At 44.0% G+C, this 21,238-nt stretch overlaps 1 protein-coding gene across 2 annotated transcripts in view; it reads right to left on the reverse strand.

The window, feature by feature from the left end:
• The window catches only part of TMEM178B (transmembrane protein 178B), a 329,106-nt gene that overhangs the window by 213,956 nt on the left and 93,912 nt on the right, over nucleotides 1-21,238 (reverse strand). For both annotated transcript variants that reach the window (XM_073322275.1, XM_073322269.1), the window contains one exon: nucleotides 8,456-8,569. In XM_073322275.1, coding sequence (XP_073178376.1) covers nucleotides 8,456-8,569 — 114 coding nt within the window. The remainder of the gene's footprint in view (nucleotides 1-8,455; nucleotides 8,570-21,238) is intronic.

Here is a 21,238-nt window from a genome sequence, read left to right on the forward strand (position 1 = left end):
GGACGGGGGGGGCCAAGCCTCATGCCAAGTCTTCAGTGGGAGTCTGCATATTCCTATATAACATCTGTTCACAATCTTGCCCCCCATGGATCGAATTATACAGCCCCATGAGAACACATGATGCTTTCACAGCATCGTTGGATATGACGGACAGCCACACAAATTTACCCTTGCTTTTACAAATATTAGCTCCGGTCAACCCAAAAGCAGAGTGGTGTTACCTTTATATTGTCAAGCAGACGACCTGAGTCTCTGTGCCAACCTCAGCATCTTGCTCTGTGGACTGACAGGGCCTGGGATGTATGCAGATGTGTTTAGCTCCTGGGGATTGGCAAGTGAAGCCCCATGTCTTTTCTCTAGGAATACTTGCTAGCTACTGTATCAGTATCACAGATGTGCCCCAACAGAAGATCCATCCAGATCCCGCATGACTTCAGTGGGGCTTAAGCAAGTGCTGAAATAATTTGCAGAACTTAAAATGCAGAGAGGAATATCATCATTATTGCCCTCCACCACCACACAGAGGCAATGTGAGGGTTAGACCAGTGGTTTTTTACCTTTTTTCCATTTGTGGACCCCTAAAAAATTTCAAATGGCTGTGCAGACCCTTTTGGAAATCTTAGGCATAGTGTGTAGACCCTCTGGGGGCCATGGACAACCTCCTGAAAACCATTGTTCTATGGTAACGACAACTTTTCACAGACTCCTTAGACATAGTCTGCTGACCCTCAGGGGTCCACAGACCACAGGCTGAAAACCAATAGGTTATATCATTCATACTTCTAAAGTGTTTCAAGATCCTAGCATGGAAGTTGCTATGTAAATAAAAATATTATCTCCATCTTCAGTTAATTCTTTACTTTTCCCAATGATTGTCCCTCTGCCCACCATCACAGTCTTCTGCTTCTGACATCACAATAAGTTTTTTTGCAGATGGCTTCCATGATGCCATATTTTATATAAGATTATTTTGAGCTCACATTATCAGTTTATGGAGAAGAGGCAGCTATCATTCCAATGAACATACCAAAGCATGATGGTTCATTTGCTCCTGACAGTAGGGTTGGCCACATAAAAGCTGTATTCTCAATGCCAATGTCCTTAGTAATAATGATCATGAACATACAAAGAAACATACAAAGGTGATGACACAGTACCACAGTTGTTTCCAAATAAACAGGATATTCTAAACATTTTTGGGGAGGCATCAGCTACTTATTTGTAAGCTGAATCTCTCTAAAGCAATCTGGTGACACAATTTCTATCCAAGTTGCACAGGGAAAGGAAGTCAGTTTCTATAGCAATTATACAGTCACTTTATGACCAGATGGAACACATACCCCGTGTTCCAGAACACAAAACACAGCTGTTCATCCATCACCATTGATGGGAAAGGCCTAGGTGGCAGGGGAAGAAAGGCCTAGTGGCAGCAGCAAGGCCTGGAGGAAAACAGACAACACTTTTCCCCCTTTTGGCCAAGTTCATTCCAAAGTATAAATTCAGGCCTGTGATACAGAGAAAGGTTGAAATAGAAGGTTTAAAAGTACAGAAATATGTCTAATGTGGAGGACAGTGGACCCCTGTGAAAGAGGAGAACAAAGGTCTTTGGAGAGAGGGAAGCATGTTTTCCCTTTTCTGATATGGGAGGCCTACACATGATACAGTATGAGCTCTGGAGGGGACACATATCAGCGTTTTGGATTACAAACAGTATGGGCTTCGCATAGCATTTGCCTACAGTTTCTGCTATCACTGGGGGGGTTGTTTTGTTTTTATGAAGAAAAAAAAATCTTATCAATCAGGAACATATGGCAGGAATGTGTTTGTTTTTAAGCTTTTTAGATGCAAATACCTTTCTCAGTGGCCTCCTGAGGAGCAGTTCTTCCCTTCCTGCCCTAAGCAATATGATGCAGAAGACTGCCTAAATGCCCCAAGGACTGCAGGCCTAGCTGGGGCTAAGTAACCAGAGAGAGGTACGCTTGGGGTGACAGTGCTCAGAAGGCAGAGTCCTTCTAATGTCTGTATTATTTTGCTTAAATGAAATATTTTATAATGATATAGGGTGTACACACACAAACACAGTGAATAACAATATCTTAAAAGGAAGAAATAAATGAGCGTAGCACACGCAGCCATTTAGACCAAAAGGACTCATCCATAGAAGTGAAGGGCAAAAATAAAATGCCATCATACCAGAGTAGTTTTTTTTTAAAAGGTATTTTCTTACCAAACAAAATTATATCAGGGTACAATACTTCCCCTCCTCTATTCTCCTCCCTTTCCTATATTATTTGGCTCCCTGCCTTCCTTAGAGCAGGTTTGGGATAAAATATAAATGGTTTATGGCTAAAGCACAGGCCTTGGGCTCGGAAGACCTGGATTCTAGTCCTTGTTTTGCCACTGACTTCTTGTATGACTTTAGGCAAGTCATTTAAACCTCTTTGTGGCTCAGTTCCGCAGCTGTAAAATGAGCATGATGGTATTCACAGGGGCAGTAGGATGTTAAATCATTAATATTCACAAAATACGTTGAGATTCACAGATAGACGTGTCAAGTGTTGTCAAATAGTTGTGCTGGCCTCATCCACTATTTTTTGTGGACTTGGATTAGGACACAGAAACATATAGGAGCAGCCACACCAGAGCAGACGAAGACCAGATTTTCTAAAGGTGTTTAAGTGCTTAAAGATACAGGTAGGTGCCTGGCGGGGTTTTTAAAAGGTAGGTCAGCAAGCTAGATGCCTAATTCCCACTAAGCATCTATCTGAATCTCTAGGTGCCTAATGATCTTTGAAACTCTGGCCTCAATTGTCCAACTCATTGAATATGCTGCCTTCAGCAGTGGCTGACACCTAAAAGCTGCAAAGAAACAAACCAGATCCTAGGCTCTCTGTTGATTATCCCATTTCCAAAAACTTTCTGATGACTCATAATGCCATACCAGTCAGCTGGTGCTTGTTTCTGCTCCTGTGAGGTGGAACCAAAGGAATAGCTACTCCCCAGGCCCCTGAGTGCCACAAGAGGTATTTATATGCTGGTCCTCATTCCTCAGCAGCACTAGAGAAGGGCAAGTTGGTACACAAACTGGGTACATTGTTTTCCCTAGTGGTTTCACTGGTGTATGGAATGTGGCCTTCAAAACAACCACAATGTTTCACGCACTTTACCGCTGTACACCAGATTTAGGTCTCCAGAAGTTTTCAAGATAGGCAAAATATATAAGGCCAGATCTGCAGCTGGTATAAATTGGGATAGCTCCAGTTACTCACACCAGCCGAGGATCTGTCCTGTAACAGCCAGCCATATGAGTATTACTATTATTGGATTTACCAAAAAAGGGTGTGATTTTAAAACAGTTTAGTTAAACCAGTGCAAACCACTGTGTAGACACTCTTATTTTGGTCAAATCAGACTTCTTGTGTCTTAAATCTGTTCCCAGTTGACTTAAGTTAAGCTAAACCAAAGTATGCCACTACCAAACATATAGTGAATTTAATATTAAAATAAATAGCACAGGGACTACTGTCCTAACTGGATTATCTATTTTCAGATTTAATGCAATATAAACCTCAATTTTTTAAAAAAATATTAAATGAAGTTGCCAAAGATCTTTAGGATCCAGTGACCCTACTGCAGAATTCCTCTCCACCTTGCTGTGCAGTACACAGGGCCTTAATCACAGCATGGCATTTAGTAAATACACTTACAGTACCCCAGCCCTATCACTATGCTTGGATTTTCCAGAGAGACATGTTAGAAGTTGATGGACAAAATGTTCTTTTCCTTCCCTCTTCTCTTCCCCTCCCAGCTAGTACAGACAGTCCACTTAAACAAAATGACTAACATTTATCTCCTGATAGGGGGAGCTGGCAAATCTACAGTCACACTCCCTGCCATTCCTATTTAACAAGAGACTGTTGAGAGGCACTGATTACAGGGAAGTGACGTTCTATTTCCCTGGCTCTCATGGCCACAGGCAATCAATTTGAAGCAAAGGTTCTATCTGGAAAATTCCAAACAGAATTGAAAAAAAATGCTAAAATTAAAAATGAAAAGATTGGCCTCAGTCATTCCTCTGGGTCCAGCCTCTCCCCTGGGTTCTTCTGGTGCATCACTCAAAGCACAGCTATAGGAGTATATGCTTCACTGTGCTGACTGCTGTCACTGGGGTCCTCTGTATCAAATGAATAACCCCTCACCCTCTCCCACCCTTGAAGAGGAATGTGCTGGAGAGTCCATTGTGGCTGTCAGGGTTGAGAAAAATGGGCTACTGAGCACCACTAGGGGCCCATTTATCCCTCACTCCACCACTTAACAGTCTGTTATGAGACCAAGGAGAGCTGCTGCTGCAAAGGTAGCAAGAGCAACAGAATTCCTTCTTAACTCCAGCTAAAGCAATCTTTTCCCTATCTGAGGGGGAAGGGAAATCATAGCATAGTGATTCAGAGATGGCAAGGGAGAGCTATGGCTCTGGCTAAGGCACAGAGTGTATTTTGGAGGAAGGTTAGCGCTACAGTACTGAACTACACCTTTTACCTCTTTTTCTTGTACCTCTATGAAGCCATAGAATGAGGAAAGCACAGGCAGCCAGAACCCAGCCTTCTTCCATGCAACTTGGTCACTCTCCCTCAACCCTGACTAGCGAGGACCAGCACTGAATGGGAGACGGGAGTTCAATCTCTAGTCACTTCTTGGCTTTTCTGTTTATGCTAATTGTGATGCTGGTTTCAAAGATGTGAAACTGAACTGAGTCTAGCAACTCACTTCCCATGCTTCACTTAATCACTTTTGGTCTCTACAGCCTGGAGCTGGACTGAAGCCATGGAAAGAGAAGCCATGGAAGCAATGGAATACTTTCTCTGTCCACCACAAAATGCAATCTGGCCTCTGCCGATCGTAGCTACCAAAAACAAACTCAGGACTCCTTGTGTCAGATGTGCACAGCTAGAAGTAAGACTGCTATTACACGTGAAGCACAAGTATTGTGCTACTTCCTGGATTGATTCGGGGTGGGTTGGGGGAAGCATATCCATTGGAAAGAAAAAATCCTGAAGAGAGTTAAGATCTTTTTTTGCTTTTCAGGGCTTTCCAGTTTCCCATTCTCTTCATCCTTTGCCTCTGGGACAATAATCCTAAATGTGAAAAATGCAAGAGTAGGTGCTTTCCTAGGATGTCCACTGTCAAGTAATTTCTTCATTGCTGAACCATGGATCCCTTTGCTTTCAGGTATTATTTGCCCCTGAATATTTTTGTATTGTTCATGTACATCAGGCAATATAAGAATAATTTACCTGAATGTAGTTAGTGCTCTTTAGTCCTTTACAAAGCAGTAATTACATAGGAATCACATCAGTCTCCACAAATGTAGCCACCTCTGGGGTGGAACTGTTTAACAATGCAAAGCAATACTGCACAACCATTTAGGTCAGGGACTGAAGAATACTATAGCCAGTTAAAATTGCAGAGAAAATATAGCAAGACAGTTCATAATTAACAAAGTTGAAACTTGGACAGGACATCAACACTAGATATGGCTATAATCAGGAGCGGTTTTGGTTTAGCAAAACATCATTGTCGGGAGTTTTTATTTTGCACAGCTAAAATCTGGGGTGGTTCAGATCTAGGTCCCAATTTATCAGAATCCTCACAAAGCGTATGAAGAGAGATGGATAAATTACACAAAAGTTTGAGTCCATCTGACATTAACACCTCCTTTCATATAAAAAGGGAGATGGGGTCTTTAAGGAGCACACGTGATCAGGGCCTTGCTTTTATAACTCATCCAGAAAACGGCAACTGCACCCACACAGGGCTTCTTAGGGCACTGATTCAGTACTGACTATGGGTGTCTCTATACTGCATGACTAGCTTGTGCAGACATACCTGAGCTAGCTTTAGTCTAGCAAGCTCAGATATAAGAGCTGTGAAGCCGTGGCAGCATGTGCTTCAGTGTGAGCTGTACAAGTCCGCCTGGAACCCTGGGTAATTACTCATGGGGATAGCCCACACGAATACAGCTTCACTGTTCCAGTACCTGAGCTAGCTAGATTAAAGCTAGCTCAGGAATGTCTACTCAAGCTACAGTCACACCCCATGACTGCAGTATAGACATAACCTCAGAGGGAACATTGCCTTTGACTCACCAATCCATTTCCTGCAAATGCTTGGAGGTCTCTCAAAGGCATGACTTGCCAAGACTTATACTCCTAATATATGAATATGATGTCTATAGATTCCTAGCTTTGGTACAATAGTGGTGTTGGTTGTTTTATGGCTTGCCAAGTTCCTATTAACTCATGGTTAATTTCTGTCCTCTTGAAAAATTAACTCATGCTTCCAGCTACAATGGCAAAGGAAACATTAAAAATTGAGTAACAGGCCAAAGGTAAACAAAGTATAAACCCAAATATTGTGACAGCAGTAACTCTTCTAATCAAGGAGGTTCTATGCCTATTGCTACCATAGCCTTTTGAGGATATCAGCCAGCAGGTATAGGAAGGGAAAAAGGAGAGGCGACTCCATCAAACCATCCTCATTCGCATGGACACCATCTTTAATAAAGCCCTGCCCCTGTATCTGCTATGGCCTGTCTCTTTGTGTGCCCCACACAGCTGGGAGAATCATAACCTGTCCCAGAACTGGAGGCTGTAACCTGGATGAAACCAGCCTAGCTGTAAAATATATTGTCCATGGGTATGGAGGGGATATGGTCAGAGGGTTTGTGTGAGTAAACTTATTGTATTGCCTAAGCTAGTGACCACCTAATGAAGATTCCAGAAGCTCTTTGAAGAGGGAACACCTCCTCCAGCCCCCAAAAAAACTGATAGGAGATTGCTAATGAGAGCTTTTCTAGACACCTCCCTCCTTTAAAACTGAAAGTTGGTCAATGGATAAGGTAGCAAGTTACAAACACACCTACCTCCACACCATAAATATATCTATCTATGGCATCAGTTCATTGTTAAATACAGTGACCTTCAGACCCTCTAGTGGCTATGCATTAATCCCACATAGCCAATACTTTGAAATCTAAAGCCACTGAATAAGACAAATTGATCTATAAACAACACAGATTTATCAAGGGGTGCCTCTCCTTTTCCACCTTTGTTGAGAGGGACACAGATTCATATCTCAATCACATACAACTATCTACCTTCACTTATCTGATTCATGAAGCATCAAGAAAATCTAGGTCAGGAATACGCACAGATGCACGTGCGCCCACCCACACATACATTCCCTGTACCTTCCACAGTGAGGAAATAAACAACAGCCTCACCCTGAAAGTGCCTCGGACCAAACTGGATATGTAAATGTGTAAACACTGTGTCTAGACTGCCTCTTCAGAGGTTGGAAAATATGCTACTAAAGATTCCAGTCAGCTGCTGACACTTTGCATTCTCCCACAGAGTTTAGCACTAGAACAGGAAAGGGGAAGCACTCCAAGGGACCAATATGGCCAAACATGTAAGCAATTACACTTCAGTTGAAAGAAAATACATGTACATCCTCACAATGACCCATTACCCTAAACATTGCTTAGTTAAAGATACATGTTTTTAAAGACAATAATTCCTGTATTAATTTGCGAGATTCCCAGAAGGTGGTGACAGGAGATAGTCACTGCTGCTCAAAATAGAGAAGAATTTCCAAAGTACAACACACTATCCAATATACATATATAACAAGAGGATGCACTCCTGTTGGCATCTTCCCTTTCATATGAATCTTAATTCTTCCATTTTGTCAGTGAAAACCCTTTGTTCATCTCAAAGCCCATAAGGAGGAAGAGAATCTATAAGGCCAGCCCTGCATCTCCAGGCAATTCCAACCCTGTCATGTCTTATTGCTTCAGTCACTGCTACAAGTTGATGACCAAAGGCCACAATTATCACCAGAAGCTGGGATCCTTCCCCGTGCCTTTAAAGAGCAGCATTTCTTTTCCTAGACCCTCAAAGGCAAGCAGTGTCACTGAGCAGCGCCTCCCACCCAAGAGACAGGGTTGGGGGTAGAACCACATATTCCATGACAGAACCTACCAATTTCTGCTATGTGCTAGTACTGAATGCTGCTGGAAGCTGGAAATTTTGCAGCAGCATGAAATGCATGGGAAAAATGCAAATTCAAAAGATTTTACTGAATTAAGAATTACAAAATTGATTATTTTATTCACGTTCATATTTAATTCAATACTAACCTCTGCATAGGAATGTTCCTCCCACCCCACCCCCACACACATTTAATGCTTTCCATGCTAATGCAGAATTTCCAGTCACCCAAAGAAATACACAGAGCTGTGGGTGCTAGCAGCAAATTGGCTTCTCTGCCGTGACAACTATCCACATGAGATGTCTCTGATTGGGTTGTCTGCCAAAGCCCCAGTTCACCTTTACTGGTTACTATTGCACTTTATGTGCACACTAGAGGAAAGGAAGAAAAAAGATGAGACACTTACGCAAGGCATGCCACTCATCCTGGCGGATTGTCTTGGTGATGTTGTAGGTGAGGTTCCTGGGAATTGTTGCTGAGGAGTAATGGTACTTGATGTACGTGCACTGATCAATTGCTCCTGTGACGGACAAAAAGAAAAATAAATAAAATGTTGTTAAACAGAGCAATGTGTTTATATATGTGGTTCTCTCGGTCTCCTTCCTCTTCCCAGGGGACAAATCATGTGAGCATTGTTTTTTACATTTATATATATATAAATGTAAAAAACAATGCTCACATGATTTGTCCCCTGGGAAGAGGAAGGAGACCGAGAGAACCACACATGACAGATGATAGTGATGCAGCTTAGTGTACCCCTGGAAGGTGCTCAGATATCACAGTGATGCATATGGTAGAAGAACTGGAATAGATTAGAACAGAAGCAGAATGCAGTGACATCCCATGACCAAAAAATGACAAACGTCAAACTCAAACATGAATGGCCGGCATTGTGCCCTATTTATTGCGTAGCTGAGATTTCATCTGCACTCTATGGAAAGCAGCTGTATGCGATACTACTTTTTTTTTTATTTGATCATGGAGGTACTACATTTTCTTTTTATAGCCATTCCCCTCTACCCACAATCATCCCCGCGGCAAGCTTTGGTCTCCTGAGGAACCTCTCAATGAAGGTAATGCCCATGGAAGCAAAGAGTTTGCTTTAGCCACAGGTTCCCCACAACTGATGCCTTAGCCAATATTTGCTTCTGATCAGAAACACTTAGTTCAGCGATGCAAGGATAGTTGCAATGCCAGTAGGATTTCCTACATCCCTTTCCTTGGCCATTTCTTTCATCAGACCATTTTGCTAAGCAATTAGGATCTGACCAAAAGACCACTAAAGTCAACTTTCCTTTGACTTCCATGAGCTTTTGTCAAGGTTCCTTCCCCACTCTGAACTCTAGGGTACAGATGTGGGGACCTGCAAGCTTAGGACCCTCTAAGCTTATTTGTTCCAGCTTAGGTTAAAACTTCCCCAAGGTACAAACTATTTTACCTTTTGCCCTTGGACTTTATTGCTGCCACCACCAAGCGTCTAATAAATATAAAACAGGGAAGGAGCCCGCTTGGAAACGTCTCCCGCCCCCCCCCCCCGAAAATCCTCCCAAACCCTACACCCCCTTTCCTGGGGAAGGTTTGATAAAAATCCTCACCAATTTGCATAATGAACACAGACCCAAACCCTTGGATCTTAACAACAATGAAAAAGCAATCAGGTTTTTAAAAGAAGAATTTTAATTGAAGAAAAAGTAAAAGAATCACCTCTGTAAAATCAGGATGGTAAATACCTTACAGGGTAATCAGATTCAAAACAGAGAATCCCTCTAGGCAAAACCTTAAGTTACAAAAAAACACAAAAACAGGAATATACATTCCATTCAGCACAGCTTATTTTTATCAGCCATTTAAACAAAACAGAATCTAACGCATATCTAGCTAGATTACTTACTAAGTTCTAACACTCCATTCCTTTTCTGTTCCCAGAAAAAGCATCACACAGACAGAGAGAACCTTTGTTTCTCCCCCGCTCCAGCTTTGAAAGTATCTTGTCTCCTCATTGGTCATTTTGGTCAGGTGCCATCAAGGTTATCCTAGCTTCTTAACCCTTTACAGGTGAAAGGGTTTTTCCTCTGGCCAGCAGGGATTTTAAAAGGTGTTTACCCTTCCCTTTCTATTTATGACAGCTTTGGATCAGGTCCTTAATAAATAAGTAGGTATTCTCAGTGTCACTGACCATGCTCATTTCAGTACTCAGAGGAGAGACAGACAGACTTTGCTAACTTTTGCCTCTCTGATTGATACTCAACAGATGATAGAAAAATACATTAAATAAAGCAATAAGCCATACACCAATAAAACAAATGAGAAAATGATGCAACCCCGTACTGGGGCCAGGAACGGAACACCCACCATTAACACCAATTTAAAAGGCATTAAACACATGATGCCAAGAGTCCTGTCTTTCAGCTCCAAAGGGTTAAATATGCTTTCACCATTCACCTCTGAGCTGGGTTTCAAGCTACCTCAGGTCACAAATGTTACTTGGCATGAACTGAAACAATGCACCATGGATTCAGAGTGTGAATAAAATGTTATGCAACAAAATTATTAGTTACAATCCAGACTGTAAGCATCTTCTGAAGTTAGTGCAGCACAAACATTGGAGGTCCTCACTGTTTGCTTTTCTTAAGTGTTCTTCTCATTCTGCCTCTGACAGCAATTAGATTCGACAAAGCCAAACATTATAGGGGAAAAAGGCAAAATATTTACATATGTATCTGCCTGCCCTGACAGCGTGATGGGCTTCTGTGCGTGCCTGCACCATCTGGGCACCAAATGTATGCCCAGAATGAAAGTTTCAAACCAAGAATAGTTGTTAAAAAAAGAAAGCTACCACGGAAAGATCGTCTTAAAAAAAAAAAAAATCTCAACCTTCCTAGTGATGATCTTAACGTCTTCATGCTAATTTGGAAAAACATTCTACCCGCTTTTGCTCAGCTATGTTCATGGTTCAGAAGTTTTGGCAGAAAGATGGAAATTGCTTATTTGTCTGGAAATAATCTTCATGTTATCTGATACCTATCCAGAGAGAAGACTTGCCTAGAGCAGCAGCAAGGAACACAGATTCACAACTGAAAAAAGATATTAATAAATGGAATACTATGTTTAAAGGAATGCAATCAACACTAATGGGCTGTGCTAACTTCCTGTGAGATGCTGAGCACCCTCCATTCCCGTTGCTGTCATTGAGAGTTAATGGCTCTCAGCACCTTACAGTGTCAAACTCTAAGGCAAGAAAGAGACTATGACCTCAATTCAGGGCAGCACTTAAGCACGTGCTTATGTCCCATTGACATCCATAAGATTTAAGCACATGCTTAACTGTTGTCCTGAACAGGAATGCGTTCCTCAACAAAGGCCTGTGTTTGCAGTGGTAATTGTTTAACTAAGATATACAGCATTTATGATGAAAAAATTGGCAATAGTTAGGCAAGTAGAACACCATATCAGTACATTCTTTCTGTGCCTACAGAATTTAGAAGACTACAGAGAATGTAGTTCAGAATGTCAAAACCACATTTGATTAACTGCCCGACACACCTGAATTATTTCAGACTGTACAACACTGACAACTGGTGGAACACACTTCCTGTGGAAAGGGTGTGCAGTTGTGACTGCCTTCTACTGACGATCACTGACAGACAGTTGCTTGCAGTATTGTTGTAGCCATGTTGGTCCCAGGATATTAGAGAGCCAAGTTGGGTGAGGCAATATCTTTTACTGGACCAACTTTGGTTGGTGAAAGAGAGAAGCTTTCAAACTACACAGATCTCTTCTTCAGGTCTGATAGACAGGGCAGATGAGCTGTAATAAGGTCCACTCAAGATTTCCTGGTCAAATTTACAAAAAGTTTCCTGTAGTCAGAGACAAACTCAAGTCAACATTCTGACCTTGCTTGCACAAGTGTAGATCTGAGTAACTCCACTGCAGTCAATGGAACTGCACTGGTGTGAAACTGGTGAGAGGAGAATTCACCCTTAAACATCCAAAAGGGTTTCCTTTGTCCAAGTCTCTAAACACAGTCAACAAAAAGATGACTTTGTGACACCAGTGCTTAAGTACGTCACAAGAGAGATTGCTCCCTTTACCCTCACAGATGGTCTAGCTCGTAATGCAAACTACCTCCAAGTCCTCTGAGTACACTCATCCTCTAGTTCCCTGGGAGGATGACATGATTCACTACAACTGGGCCCAGAACTACTTCCCTCATGAAAGGCTCCCTGAAAATCCCTGCACTCAGGAGGGCACACAACTGTGGCTTTTCTTTTCAGAGAGAAAAGAGACTTAACCCTCTCCTTTCCATCCACTGAGTGAGGTGTCTCCACCCCATCAAATTGACGCACAAAGATTTAATATTGCTACAGCTCACAGAGATTCACATTCAGTTCAAGTGACTGGGACAGGGCTGGATTTACAGGCAGGCAACCCAAGGACTGCCTGGGGTATTGGGCTTGGGGGTGAGGTAGGGGGCGCTGAGCCCAGCGTGCAGTTTTTGTTGTTAGTTACAAAAGGGAAAATAGAGTGTTTGAAGTAACATGTTTCCGATATTCTGTATGTGGATTTATTTTTCACTAAACCTTCTAGAATGTTCTCAAAAAGAAAAGGAGTACTAGTGGCACCTGAGAGACGAACCAATTTATTTGAGCATAAGCTTTCGTGAGCTACAGCTCACTTCATCAGATGCAGTGAGCTGCAGCTCACGAAAGCTTATGCTCAAATAAATTGGTTAGTCTCTCAGGTGCCACTAGTACTCCTTTTCTTTTTGTGAATACAGACTAACACGGCTGCTACTCTGAAACCTAGAATGTTCTGGATTTTTGTAGAAGCTCATGGAACCTTCCAGACTTTCTGAGAACTACATTTTCCTTGAACCTCCTAGAATGCTGTCAGCCATGCCCTTGTAGGCATGTAAGGGGAGGGGATCTTGCCAGTCAGTCAGTGACATATAAGAACAACATGAAGTGAGAGCCCAGCTGCAATATTATGAACCTTTTCCTGTGTAATTGTGAACATGTACTTGTGTTTTAAAACTTGAAGGGTGTAGATAGCAACTAATAAAGGACATATTTAATGAGATGCCAGAGATAGCTATTGAACTCTTATCTGCGCAACACTATAAAAGAAAGTTGCTTTGTTTGCCGTGCTTAACACGTTTGATGACTTGATGTTAGTACATTTTAGTTATTCCTAAAATTAAAAAGTTTCTATAAGCTTAGAGAAAAAAAAGTTATTTGCTTATACATGGCATGAATAACAAATTTGCAGATCCTAGCATGCAAATTTATCATCTTATATGACAGGGATAATTCATGCATGCAAATCGAGCATCAAAGTAGTGAAATCGGCTACAAATGCAATAAAGAAATAAAGTATTCAAAAGTTTAACAAATGGAAAGGGGGCATCAAATACACTCTTTGCCTGGGGCACCATTTGGTCTAGGGCCAGCCCTGACTGGGGACAATGTTTGTGGAAAAAAACCAAACCGAGTACTCTCTTTTTCCAATGACCCTGAAATCTGTGCAGCTGAAGTGAACAATATGGATGGCCACTGTAAAGACAATATGGCTACAGAACTGTTCAACTAGGAGATGTAGCACATCTCATGTTCCCCTTGTGGAAGGGAATTCCCTGCTGGCAAAAACACAAAGGAGGTGGCTGCTGTACCAGTTCCTCTCCTTCCCCGCCCCCCCACACAGACACACGTGCCCCTGCCAAAAGGGGTGTGTCAGGGGTCTGAGCAGAACTCAGAGCAGAGCAGCACTCAGCTACACCAATCCTCCACCAGTAGCATAAGTCAGAGCAGCCCACAGGCTGATGCCAGCTCCAAAAGGGTTAAATATGCTTTCACTATTCGCCTCTGGAAAACTAGGTTTCAAGCTGCCTCAGGTCATAAACATTACTCGGCACCAATTGAAATGATGCACCATGGATTCAGCATGTGAGTAAAACAGTATGCCACCAAATGATTAGTTACAACCCAGACTGCTAGCATCTTCCAAAGTTTGTGCAGCACAAACACTGGAGGTCCTCAGTGTTTGCTTTTTGTTCTTACAGCTCCACCCTTGGCTCCCTTCTACTCCCACAAAAGGAGAATTGTTTCAAGGAGCATCATCACACCATGGCATGGCAGGGATACCACCTGGACACCCTGGCTCACCAAGCTCTCTTCCATTCTCAAAGCACATTCCAATATTGTGGCCTCAGTCCAAGAGCTAGTGAACCTGTGCCCCCACCATGCGACTTGCACTTTAAGCATCTCACCTGTTGGCAGTGTCAGCAGAGAGACCAAGGATGGGCATGGGGAATAAACTGCCCTCTCGCCTCATAGAGGTGGTAAAGAACAGCGTTGAGGCACATTAGTAGGGACGCTCACACCAATGTTGTTCATGCTGAACCTATTCTGTGGATAAATAGAGGGTTTCAATCTCCAAGGCTCTCAGGCTAGTACCTTTCCTTAGCTGATAGTTGATAGATTGGAGGACTCTGACCAGAGTGGCCAAGTTGACTGTTCCAGAGGTAGTTTCATAGATGTTAAAGCCAGAAGGGATCATTACAATAATCTAGTCTGACTTCCTGTATTGCACAGGCCTCAGCTTAGTTGTCTGGCAGTTGCATGACTGAAGGTGCTGTTCCAGCTAATGACTTCTCAAGGTAGTCGGGAACATCAAGAAAAATGTCAGTTTGCACCCATGGCACTGATGCCACATTGAGCCTAACTTTGATAGATCGGTGTTAAATCAGTGGGAAAGGGATTTTTATGGTGATAGTGACTGTCTCCTCCTAGTCCCACTGGAGGACTCCCCTTTGTTCCCCACATTCAGGGCACTACATTGTGAAGACCATCCTTACAAGTGAGAAAGGGGTTTATTTTGGACATATTAATCACTTTCCTTCGCTAGCCAGAAGGTTCAACGTTAACAACACAGGAACTCCTCTCACACACACACCTTCCATGAGCTACCATCCTGGAGAATGAGGGGCCAGGAATCTGACATGGCAGTTGCTGAGAGCTCCATCACTAGGCTTAATTTGTTATGGATTACATTTGACAGGGACAGTTTCAACTTCACAACAGATTTAGCTGAGAGCACTGACCTGACAGAAATTCCACAGAATGTTTCCTTTAGATAGACAAAGACCAATCAGCTAAAAGCATTTGTCACCTCTCAGTGTGTACTTTGATTTCTTGGAAAAATTCAGTTGTAGCCCCATCATTTGTTTATTTGTTCTGTTATGTTTGCTACCATGGACTATGGTACCATGAGCTTTCCCAAGAAGACTGAATGCAGCTCTCTCATTCCTGTGTTCTAGATACAGCTGGGTGAACTGTCCATAGCAAACAATTTATTCCAAAAATTTCACCCTTTGCTCTGGCTTTAATTTTTACAACTCTGTTCTTCAAAATTATTAGACAAACATGTTATATGAACAAATTTCAGCCTGTGGCTTATGCACCCATGTTCATCACTTAGACTTTGATTCTCTTAGGGAAAATGTGGGAGCAGAGTGTGGGATTTGGAGGAGCTAGCCCAGCAGAACACAGAATGTTTAAACCCTTTCCTTTGCAGGCCATTGGAGTCAGGCTTTGCCTGATAAAAATTAAGCTGTAGTATTACTCTAGATTTGGATCACATCACTCAAAATAATTATGTGCAGCCTACATATGTGTGAGGTCTCAAACACAAAAGTCATGTATATACTAGGAGAAAAGTGTATTGCTAACACTCATTAACATCTTTTAACACATTGGCTCGTAAAAGTAAACCTTAGGGGGGAGCCTATGGTTTAACTTGACCAGTGAATATATTAAGACTATTACTTGACACTAAGATTTTAACGATTGTTAACATGTTAGCTTACGTGTTTAAAACACACCTCTTTTCCTAGAGAAGACAAAGCCAAAGGGTGTGACTAGATACTTAGAATCATAGAATCATAGAATATCAGGGTTGGAAGGGACCCCAGAAGGTCATCTAGTCCAACCCCCTGCTCGAAGGAGGACCAATTCCCAGTTAAATCATCCCAGCCAGGGCTTTGTCAAGCCTGACCTTAAAAACCTCTAAGAAAGGAGATTCTACCACCTCCCTAGGTAACGCATTCCAGTGTTTCACCACCCTCCTAGTGAAAATGTTTTTCCTAATATCCAATCTAAACCTCCCCCACTGCAACTTGAGACCATTACTCCTCGTTCTGTCATCTGCTACCATTGAGAACAGTCTAGAGCCATCCTCTTTGGAACCCCCTTTCAGGTAGTTGAAAGCAGCTATCAAATCCCCCCTCATTCTTCTCTTCTGCAGGCTAAACAATCCCAGCTCCCTCAGCCTCTCCTCATAACTCATGTGTTCCAGTCCCCTAATCATTTTTGTTGCCCTTCGCTGGACTCTCTCCAATTTATCCACATCCTTCTTGAAGTGTGGGGCCCAAAACTGGACACAGTACTCCAGATGAGGCCTCACCAATGTCGAATAGAGGGGAACGATCACGTCCCTCGATCTGCTCGCTATGCCCCTACTTATACATCCCAAAATGCCATTGGCCTTCTTGGCAACAAGGGCACACTGCTGACTCATATCCAGCTTCTCGTCCACTGTCACCCCTAGGTCCTTTTCCGCAGAACTGCTGCCTAGCCATTCGGTCCCTAGTCTGTAGCTGTGCATTGGGTTCTTCCGTCCTAAGTGCAGGACCCTGCACTTATCCTTATTGAACCTCATCAGATTTCTTTTGGCCCAATCCTCCAATTTGTCTAGGTCCTTCTGTATCCTATCCCTCCCCTCCAGCGTATCTACCACTCCTCCCAGTTTAGTATCATCCGCAAATTTGCTGAGAGTGCAATCCACACCATCCTCCAGATCATTTATGAAGATATTGAACAAAATCGGCCCCAGGACCGACCCCTGGGGCACTCCACTTGACACCGGCTGCCAACTAGACATGGAGCCATTGATCACTACCCGTTGAGCCCGACAATCTAGCCAGCTTTCTACCCACCTTATAGTGCATTCATCCAGCCCATACTTCCTTAACTTGCTGACAAGAATACTGTGGGAGACCGTGTCAAAAGCTTTGCTAAAGTCTAGAAACAATACATCCACTGCTTTCCCTTCATCCACAGAACCAGTAATCTCATCATAAAAGGCGATTAGATTAGTCAGGCATGACCTTCCCTTGGTGAATCCATGCTGACTGTTCCTGATCACTTTCCTCTCATGTAAGTGCTTCAGGATTGATTCTTGGAGGACCTGCTCCATGATTTTTCCAGGGACTGAGGTGAGGCTGACTGGCCTGTAGTTCCCAGGATCCTCCTTCTTCCCTTTTTTAAAGATTGGCACTACATTAGCCTTTTTCCAGTCATCCGGGACTTCCCCGGTTCGCCACGAGTTTTCAAAGATAATGGCCAATGGCTCTGCAATCACAGCCGCCAATTCCTTCAGCACTCTCGGATGCAACTCGTCCGGCCCCATGGACTTGTGCACGTCCAGCTTTTCTAAATAGTCCCTAACCACCTCTATCTCCACAGAGGGCTGGCCATCTCTTCCCCATTTTGTGATGCCCAGCGCAGCAGTCTGGGAGCTGACCTTGTTAGTGAAAACAGAGGCAAAAAAAGCATTGAGTACATTAGCTTTTTCCACATCCTCTGTCACTAGGTTGCCTCCCTCATTCAGTAAGGGGCCCACACATTCCTTGGCTTTCTTCTTGTTGCCAACATACCTGAAGAAACCCTTCTTGTTATTCTTGACATCTCTGGCTAGCTGCAGCTCCAGGTGCGATTTGGCCCTCCTGATATCATTCCTACATGCCCGAGCAATATTTTTATACTCTTCCCTGGTCATAAGTCCAACCTTCCACTTCTTGTAAGCTTCTTTTTTATGTTTAAGATCCGCTAGGATTTCACCATTAAGCCAAGCTGGTCGCCTGCCATATTTACTATTCTTTCGACTCATTGGGATGGTTTGTCCCTGTAACCTCAACAGGGATTCCTTGAAATACAGCCAGCTCTCCTGGACTCCTTTCCCCTTCAAGTTAGTCCCCCAGGGGATCTTGGCCATCCGTTCCCTGAGGGAGTCGAAGTCTGCTTTCCTGAAGTCCAGGGTCCGTATCCTGCTGCTTACCTTTCTTCCCTGCGTCAGGATCCTGAACTCAACCAACTCATGGTCACTGCCTCCCAGATTCCCATCCACTTTTGCTTCCCCCACTAATTCTACCCGGTTTGTGAGCAGCAGGTCAAGAAAAGCGCCCCCCCTAGTTGGCTCCTCTAGCACTTGCACCAGGAAATTGTCCCCTACGCTTTCCAAAAACTTCCTGGATTGTCTATGCACCGCTGTATTGCTCTCCCAGCAGATATCAGGAAAATTAAAGTCACCCATGAGAATCAGGGCATGCGATCTAGTAGCTTCCGTGAGCTGCCGGAAGAAAGCCTCATCTACCTCATCCCCCTGGTCCGGTGGTCTATAGCAGACTCCTACCACTACATCACTCTTGTTGCACACACTTCTAAACTTAATCCAGAGACACTCAGGTTTTTCTGCAGTTTCGTACCGGAGCTCTGAGCAGTCATACTGCTCCCTTACATACAGTGCTACTCCCCCACCTTTTCTGCCCTGCCTGTCCTTCCTGAACAGTTTATAACCATCCATGACAGTACTCCAGTCATGTGAGTTATCCCACCAAGTCTCTGTTATTCCGATCACGTCATAGTTCCTTGACATCACCAGGACCTCCAGTTCTCCCTGCTTGTTTCCAAGGCTTTGTGCATTTGTATATAAGCACTTGAGATAACCTGTTGATCGCCCCTCATTCCCAGTATGAGGCAGGAGCCCTCCTCTCACAGGACATTCCTGCCTGTGCTTCCTCCCGGTATCCCGCTTTCCCACTTACCTCAGGGCTTTGGTCTCCTTCCCCCGGTGAACCTAGTTTAAAGCCCTCCTCACTAGGTTAGCCAGCCTGCTGGCAAAGATGCTCTTCCCTCTCTTCGTAAGATGGAGCCCATCTCTGCCCAGCACTCCTCCTTCATGGAACACCATCCCATGGCCAAAGAAACCAAAGCCTTCTCTCCGACACCACCTGCGTAGCCATTCGTTGACTTCCACGATTCGACGGTCCCTACCTAGGCCTTTTCCTTCCACGGGGAGGATGGACGAGAACACCACTTGCGCCTCCAACTCCTTTATCCTTCTTCCTAGAGCCACATAGTCTGCAGTGATCCGCTCAAGGTCATTCTTGGCAGTATCATTGGTGCCCACGTGGAGAAGCAGGAAGGGGTAGCGATCCGAGGGCTTGATGAGTCTCGGCAGTCTCTCCGTCACATCGCGAATCTTAGCCCCTGGCAAGCGGCAGACTTCTCTGTTTTCCCGGTCAGGGCGGCAGATAGATGACTCAGTCCCCCGGAGGAGAGAGTCCCCGACCACCACCACCCGCCTTCTCCTCTTGGGAGTGGTGGTCGTGGAACCCCCAACCTCAGGACATAGCATCTCATGCCTTCCAACCAGCGGAGTCTCCTTCTGCTTTCTTGCCCCAGACATATCATCTGGTCCACTCTCCACTTGTCTGCATTATTTCATTCCCTCTGCAGCAGTTCCAGCTCTGAAGATTGTAGTTACATATTCTTGTCTATCTCTATTCATTGTGATAGCAGCAGAAATCGGGCCTGGGGTTTTGGGAACACAGTCTTTCTGTGCATACCTGCTAGGGCTGAAGGTCTAAGCCCATAAATAGTAAGCAAATGACACAATAGCTTAACTTGCATGTCTGACAATGACTATGCATTGCGTTATTGCATTGCATAAATGACAACCAACGTCCTGATTACTGGCATCCAAACTGACTAAGCTGCATCATGAAACAAACTTTGGGAATTGATTTGTTTCTGGCTGGCTCTGGCATACCCCTGAATTGGTGTCCAGGTGGCTTTAGCAGCTCTGTTCGTTGTGGCTTATCCTGGAATGAGTGGAGAGCTATGGTTGGGATGGCAGACCCAGTGCTAGCTGCTGCCTGCCCTGGGCTGGGAGGGGGAGCTGGCTGCTTCCTACCTTCAGTTAGGGGGTGTTGTGGCTGAGCTGGTGGCTGTCAAGGTTCCTTCCCCACTCTGAACTCTAGGGTACAGATGTGGGGACCCGCAGGAAAGACCCCCTAAGCTTATTCTTACCAGCTTAGGTTAAAAACTTCCCCAAGATACAAACTTTGCCTTGTCCTTGAACAATATGCTGCCACCACCAAGCGTTTTAAACAAAGAACAGGGAAAGAGACCACTTGGAGACGTCTTCCCTCAAAATATCCCCCCAAGCCCTACACACCCCCTTTCCTGGGGAGGCTTGAGAATAATATCCGAAGCAATTGGTTACAAAATCATCAAAGACCCAAACACCTGGATTTTGGAACAATGGAAAAATCAGTCAGGTTCTTAAAAGAAGGATTTTATTTTAAAAAAAGAAAGGTAAAAGTCATCCCCGTAAAATCCGGATGGAAAATACTTTACAGGGTATTCAGATTCAAAACACAGAGGATCCCCCTCTGCGCAAAACCTTACAGTTACAGAAAACAGGAATAAACCTCCCTCTTAACACAGGGAAAATTCACATAAAACAAAAGAAACTAATCCGCCTTGCCTGGCTTACCTTTACTGGTTGCAATATTGGAGATTTGGATGGGTTGGAGAAGATGGATTTCTGTCTGGCCTCTCTCAGTCCCAAGAGAGAACAACCACGTAAACAAAGAGCACAAACAAAAGCCTTCTCCCCCCCCCCCCGCCCCAAAGATTTGAAAGTATCTTGTCCCCTTATTGGTCCTTTGGGTCAGGTGCCAGCCAGGTTAGCTGAGCTTCTTAACCCTTTACAGGTAACAGGATGTTGCCTCTGGCCAGGAGGGATTTTATAGCACCATATACAGAAAGGTGGTTACCCTTCCCTTTATATTTATGACAGTGGCTCTGGCTAGTCCTTGCCTCTTGCTCTGTGGCTGGAGGGAACACTGCCAGCCCCTCCCTAGCCGTGGGTGTGCGCACACACACTGTCTCCCCTGCCTGCTGCTCACTGGCCCAGTGGCCACGGAAGGAGGTAGAGCACTGTCCAGTGCTGCTTTATCCACCGCTCCAAGTTTGTCATGGGTGGGTTATCATGGAAGGAATGGTGATGAGTCATTTAGGGCTCAGTGGAGGACTCTAATCATAGAGATTCAGCCTATAGTGGTGAC

The sequence above is a fragment of the Lepidochelys kempii genome, chromosome 1 (assembly GCF_965140285.1).
Source record: "Lepidochelys kempii isolate rLepKem1 chromosome 1, rLepKem1.hap1, whole genome shotgun sequence".
Classification (NCBI taxonomy): domain Eukaryota; kingdom Metazoa; phylum Chordata; order Testudines; family Cheloniidae; genus Lepidochelys; species Lepidochelys kempii.